General features: G+C 47.4%; 1 protein-coding gene across 4 annotated transcripts; it reads right to left on the bottom strand.

Moving 5' to 3' along the window:
• Positions 1 to 2339: 2339 nt before the first annotated feature.
• On the bottom strand, positions 2340 to 6364 carry LOC311501718 (bcl-2/adenovirus E1B 19 kDa-interacting protein 2-like protein). 4 transcript variants are annotated; one of them, XR_014699524.1, is made up of 14 exons: positions 5954 to 6364; positions 5309 to 5365; positions 4872 to 4990; positions 4605 to 4685; positions 4475 to 4522; positions 4287 to 4370; positions 4021 to 4176; positions 3699 to 3947; positions 3516 to 3618; positions 3309 to 3440; positions 3146 to 3232; positions 2949 to 3047; positions 2747 to 2875; positions 2340 to 2638 (listed from the first exon to the last, which is right to left on the bottom strand). XR_014699524.1 is itself a non-coding variant. In XM_084563694.1 (13 exons), the coding sequence occupies exons 2-13, from the start codon at positions 5347 to 5349 to the stop codon at positions 2851 to 2853; spliced, it is 1224 nt and encodes a 407-aa protein (XP_084419820.1). In that variant the 5' UTR covers positions 5350 to 5365; positions 5954 to 6364; the 3' UTR covers positions 2340 to 2850. The 4 variants fall into 4 exon arrangements, 3 of the variants coding, with proteins under 3 accessions (XP_084419820.1, XP_084419821.1, XP_084419822.1); XM_084563694.1 differs by having other exon boundaries at positions 2340 to 2875; XM_084563695.1 differs by having other exon boundaries at positions 2340 to 2875; positions 5309 to 5362.

The following is a 6364-nucleotide window of genomic DNA, read 5'->3' as shown; positions in this document are numbered from 1 at the left end:
CCAGTCTGGTCGAGTCTGAACGAGTCTGAACCAGTCTGAACCAGTCTGGTCAAGTCTGAACGAGTCTGAACCAGTCTGGTCGAGTCTTAAAACGGTTCCAGAACAGAATCAGAATATTTCAAGAATAAAGTTTAAAGCCACGTAAAGACGTCTCAGAGGCGGGAGCTTGGTGTTGTGTTCATGGTGCTCCGTTAAAAACACACTTTACTGCTGATGTTTTCAGTCATCAGTATTTTTCCATCGTGGTCCGTTACAACTTTTAAATGTCGTCAGATATCACACACACACACACACACACACACACACACACACACACACACACACACACACACATATACATATGTTTATATGTGTGTGTGTGTGTGTGTGTGTGCAGGCAGCGTGTCCTGTTTCTACATGTATGACCCTGTTCACAGACTGAGTCACTCTCGGCTTTTATTAGAAGCAGCTGTGCAGAGACCACAGAGCTGTAATAATGATGGTTGAAGTCTGCGTTGCCGTGGAAACGGCAGCCCAGCGCCGAGGAGGAGGAAGCAGCGTAAGTGGAAAAGTTAAAGATGTGGCCGCTGGTGGCTTGTTATGGCTGAACACGTGTGGCAGTGACGTCATGTGTTCTCAATGTTGAACCAGAGACTGCGTCTAAAGAGCAGGGACACATTAATAGGACGTGTCCTCAGGATGTCTCTATGTGACTGTCCCCCATAAAGAATCAGGTCTAGAGTCTAAGCTGATCCTGGGGACGAGGTTAAATGTTTGGAGACGTTAATCAGCCTCATAAACAACGGTAACACTAACTGTAGCTAACTGGTACGAGGATGTGTTAGCCTAGCTTAGCACACAGACTAGACCACTAACTCCATCATGAGAAACTCCAACAGCCTTGAAGACGTCTGTGAAGGTTCTCGGTCGTCCTGGACGTGTTGGTGTCGAGCTCCTGGGATGAAACGTCTTCTAGAGACCAACGTGTCCAGATGTCTTTGCTCCAGCTTTGTTTATTCCTGGTCCATCCTGTGGTGATCTAGGTTCAGCTGGCTTTAGCCCAGGAGCTAACTCTGACTAGAACTACTAGCTATAAGCTAATTGGACACAGAAGCTAACTAAGCTAACTGAAGTTGAAGTGAATTTATGAAAGTTTCAAACTGTTAGCATGCTGTCCTCAGATGGTGTCTTGTTAGCAGCCGTCCTGCCGGTTGAACATCAGCTTGTGGTATTTACAGAAACAGTGGGTGGTGAATTTATATATGTTTTAATTTTATGATATATCTACCTATCAACAGCCCCATTCTTTCATTATGGCTTTATACTTCCTATAGTTAGCCACTAGTTGGCTAGCTAACTGTTAGCCTTGGTGGCTCTCGACTTCCTGTGTCGTAACCTCAGGAGTAATTATCATTGTCATGGAGGTTTTAATTAGCTATCATCTTAAACACTGCGCTAGCTGCATGCAGGTAACTGGTGCTAGGTTGTACTTAGCTTAGCTTAGTCCATAAAAAACAACAAACTAATGATCAGGGTTCATAAGAACCTAGAAGCTAATTAAGCTAACTCAATGAGCTAACTAAAGATGAAGCTAACTGATAGCTTGAATGACAAACTGTGATTTATGCTAACATGCTAATAGATGACGTGTTCTCTGATACATTTAGTTTTAACAACCACAGTATGTTTGTACACTGTCGGTGTTAGCATTGTTAGCATTGTTAGCATTGTTAGCTGCGTCGTCTGTAATGCAGCTTCTGAAACGTCTTAAAGATGTTGAGTTATTTTCTGTTTATTCTGGGATGGATGTGAAGACCTGGTCCAGAGGGTCTGACACAGTCGACTCTCTGTTCCTGTTTATGGAGTTTCCTCAGCAGTGACCTCACTTCCTTCCTGTCAGCCTCCATTTCCTGTCCGTTCAGACACACAGTCTGTCCTGTTTCCACCACTTCACAGACTTTACACTCACTCCGATCATTTCCTCTTCAGCCTGAACGAACCTTAAAGTCTGAGAACCTGCTCTGAACCATCTGGGACTCCAGAATGTGAAGTTAAACAGGTTCAGACTCACGTTTCCTGTCGCCTCCAAATGACCAGAGACACAAACATCAGCGAGTCACATGACTTCATGAGATTATCTAACATTAACATGAAGGTTCACCATGACAACACAAAGCCATCATCAGACAAACAGGATCAACAGGTGGAGGTTAAATGTGAACTGATTTTAACTCAACGCTGTTTTCTTCATAATCCCTTTAAGTTTGGATGATGTTGTGGTTTTATTTTATCTGCAGGTGTTATAAATCTAAATGTGTTATAAATCTAAATGTGTTATAAATCTGACACGGAGACACAGCAGCAGATAAACCCTCATGATTTTATTTGACTGCACAGAAATAAAAATCTTCAGCAGGATTAAAAACATCCGTCTGTGTCAGAATAAAACAGAGTAAAAAATAAAAAGCAGTGAAATCAATCATTATTTTCTGATTAAAAGTCTAAAAGTTGAACTTTAACACTGTTACAGGACGAAGATCTGTCAGAAAAACTGGATTCATTGTTCAGAGACGCTCGTTGAGTCCAACAGCTCCCCCTGCTGGAGGAGCAGAGAGCAACACGACAGGAGGAGACACTGCAGCCACACCTGGAGGATCACCTGGAGGCTCACCTGGAGGCTCACCTGGAGGATCACCCGGAGGATCACCTGGAGGCTCACCCGGAGGCTCACCTGGAGGTTCACCTGGAGGATCACCTGGAGGCTCACCTGGAGGATCACCTGGAGGATCACCTGGAGGCTCACCTGGAGGATCACCTGGAGGCTCACCTGGAGGATCACCTGGAGGCTCACCTAGAGGATCACCTGGAGGATCACCTGGACAGCTCCTGGTCATACCTGGAGAGAAACGAGTTTACATCTAGTTTGTATTGATTGACTATTTGCAGATGAACGAGTGAACGTCACTCACTCTCTGACACAGTCTGGGATCTGCACATGCTCCGTGGGGATGAAGTGAGAAAGTTCCTGGAGGCTGTCGATGAACTGGAGCTTCCTGCTGAACTTAGAGCTGAGGAAGAGGAGGATGAAGAGTGATGAAGACGATGGATGTTGATTAAGATGAAGAGTAATGAAGAGTTATGAAGTGATGAAGAGGAGTGAGCTGACCTGATGAAGGGTTTGATGATGGTGATCAGAGCCTTGACGTACCAGGTGGGATGAACCACGTAGAAACCCTTCAGGTTCTTCCTCAGCCTGCAGACAGACCCGTTACCATGGAGACACAGGTGTGGGGGCGTGGCCTCTGAGGCAGAAACAGGTGTGTCCTCACCTGTGGTCGATGGTTGTGTAACACTCTCTGAGCCAGCTGATCCCAGGGAGTCCGTCCTTCTGTCCCCCAGCACAGAAATACACCATCACGTAGTCCTCAGCCACCATCAGCTCCACCGTCCCCACCACAAACCTGGGGGGGTGAAAGACAGGTGAGGGGGGAGGGGGGGCAGGTGAGAGACAGGTGAGAGACAAGTGTGTGTCTTACCTGAACAGGTTGTCCATCACGTACTGGTAGTTCTCCAGACTGTTCTCTGGCAGGTAACAGGAGGAGAACACGATGATGTCATTCATTCCATCTCCATAGTAACCTGAGAGATAAACAGGTGTTTAAAATGAGGGTGGGGCCACAGGTGGGACAGGTGGGACAGGTGGGACAGGTGGAGGGTACCTCCATGGGACAACACCCTGAGGAACGGCTCCAGGACGCTTATGTTGACCCTGGTCTCCTGTGGGGGGTCACCTGTGGAGAAACAGCGCCACCTGATGCCTTGGCTGTCCACCTGGTCCTCCTGCTCCAGAGCCCCCATTTTCACCTGTGGCCCCGCCCCTGCCAGGCAGCCAGAGTCGGGCTGATCCCCGGGGCCGGAGCTGAACGCTCTGCGGCGACGGGACGCCACGCCGAGCCGCTGCAGGTCGTCTGGAAAACAGACAGACATTCATCAGATAGAGGTCATGCCTCAACCTCTGACCTCTGACCTCTGACCTCTCACCTTCCAGGTCATAGATGGGGAACGGCAGTGACTCAGTGTCTGAAGGCGTCTCCATGGCGTCCAGGTCAAAGTCGAGCCCCGTGTCTTCACCGTCCTCAGGTGAGGGGGACAGGAACGCTGACGGGAAGTCATCAGAGACGCCCGACTCTCTGCGACCTGACCACCACAGAAGAAGAAGAAGGTCAAGGTTCTTCTCTGTGCTCCTCTGTTCGCCATCTTTAATCCCTTCAAAATAAAAGTCTGGGGATGAAGACTTGATTGGTTACCTAGCGACAGGCTGAGAGCTGGAGCCGCCAGGATTTTCTTCTTCATTGGTCGCGGTCCCGACAACGCCAGACTGGTGGGAGGAGCTGTGGACAGGAAGTGAGGACACAGATCATCAAAATAAAACTGACCTGGCTCATGGTTCATGTTGTTTTAGTCGTTATTATTTTATCCAGGTGTTCTCGTGTACCTGGTCTGCCTCCGCTCGGCGTCGATGACTTCTGCTCAGACTCGACTCCTGATGGACGACAGGAAGACAGGAAGTCAGGAAGAAGAAGAAGAAGAAAGGTGGCGTGTTAATCTGTCTGAAGAGATCTCACCCTCCTCGTCCTCATCTTCATGTTTGTCTTCATTGTCCCCGTCTGCAGCAGGCTCTTCCTCCTGCTCCTCCTCCTCCTCACCTTAAAATCAAACACACCAGAGACTGAATCCGTTTCCTCCATGTGGCTGTTGTCCGTGCATGTAACTGAAACCGGTCTCCTGTTAGAGACATTAGTAAAAACCACCACACAGCTGGTTGTGTGACCTGTTTACTGTCAGACCGGTTGCAGGTTAATCAGGTACAATGTGTTTCAACTCTTTTGTACCTGTTTGATCCTCAGAGGGTTCAGCAGGAGTCGCTGCAGTGACTGGAGTCGTGGTCGTGGTCGTATCAGGAGTCAAGCGACTAGCGGTCTGGATGCTTTCTTCATCTGGAGGTGGTGACCTGCACAGAAACGCCTGGATGCTAAAGCTAATTATAGAGACTTTAAGCTCCATGAGACATGTTAAACACATTTAAGCTAACAACATCCTGACGTGATCAGACACGCTCAGAGCCACGCCTGACAATCAAAGTTTCATTTGATTTCTTGATTCCTGTGAACGGCTTTGACATGTTTTAACTTCTTTATTTATCTCAGCACAGTCCGACATTAGAGAGATCCATCACAGGGGAAACTAATGAAGTGACTCAATAAAATATCTGACTGAATAGTTTGGGTTTAATCAGTTTGACGTCTGAGGTTTATAGATGAACTCTGACCTCTGTGTTTCCTCCTCTTGCTCCTCTGGTCTGGACGCCATGCTGCTGCTGCTGCTGCTGATGATGATGATGATGAAGATGAAGAAGATGATGATGATGAAGATCAGTCTTTATTAATCACTAATATCTGATAAAATCATCAATAACCATCAGTCTCTTTGGATAGCTTAGCCTGTCCTTAGATTAGAGTTAGCTTTAAATGCTATCTAGCTTTACATCAGACCTGGAGTCCATTTACCAGCCTTGGCTTTGAATTAGCTTCTATGTGCAGTTAGCTGTTAGCTGTTAGCTCAGAACTAGCCTCCGGTCCAGGTACTCTTGGCTAGTAGTTGTGGCTAACGGCTAACGTAGCTGCTAATTCATTAAATAATTAGTGTCTGAATACTTTGGTAAATGTTGGGAGAGCTTGAATGACGACAGTATTTCTGATCTCCTGACAAGTTGACTCAAAGCTAAACAAACATTTCTAGCGTAGCAGGTAAACAAAAGCCGACCATAAACTTTAGACCTGGTCCTGCTGCACTAAACTTTATGGATCCAGCTCTTATCAGACAGGAGACGTTTATAGAGAAGGTCAGAGAAAGGTTGAAGTCAAAGAAAACACAAGTTGACTTCAGACTGAGGAGTAACATTGAGGAGACTTACACTTCTCAGCGAGTCGACAGGCAGGTGAGGACAGACAGGTGAGGACAGACAGGTGAGACGGGTTCAGGACGGAGACACCTTAGAGACCTGCTGCTCACCTGGAGGCTCACCTGGTTTCTCTGTGGGTTTATGAGTGGACTCTGAAACTCTCCTCCCTCTCTGTGTTTCAGCCAACAGGACCATGGAGGTGTGGACCTCGCCCCGTTGCCGTGGTGACGATGACTGTACAAGAAGTCGTCCAGGTGTGGAAACTGCAGCGTGTTCCTACCTGCTGACTGTGTGTTCCTGTTTTCACTACGTTGTGGGGACCGAACCTTTTTCTGGATCCGTAACTTTTAGAAAACTTGTCCAGACCTGGTTTCAGGGAAAAGGTCAAGGTCAAGGTCAAGGTCAGAGTCAGAGGACGCATGA

Source organism: Chelon labrosus (genome assembly GCF_963514085.1).
Source record: "Chelon labrosus genome assembly, chromosome: 16".
Classification (NCBI taxonomy): Eukaryota; Metazoa; Chordata; class Actinopteri; order Mugiliformes; family Mugilidae; genus Chelon; species Chelon labrosus.
This window is presented reverse-complemented; position numbering and strand designations above follow the sequence as displayed.

Excerpts from the sequence above, each read along its gene's own strand:
- LOC311501718 (XM_084563694.1), bottom strand. The coding sequence starts at position 5,349 with ATGGCGTCCAGACCAGAGGAGCAAGAGGAGGAAACACAGAG. Across the intron at positions 3,619-3,698 it reads CAGGGTGTTGTCCCATGGAG|GTTACTATGGAGATGGAATG; the intron begins GTACCCTCCACC and ends TTTATCTCTCAG. Across the intron at positions 3,441-3,515 it reads GTGATGGACAACCTGTTCAG|GTTTGTGGTGGGGACGGTGG; the intron begins GTAAGACACACA and ends TCACCCCCCCAG.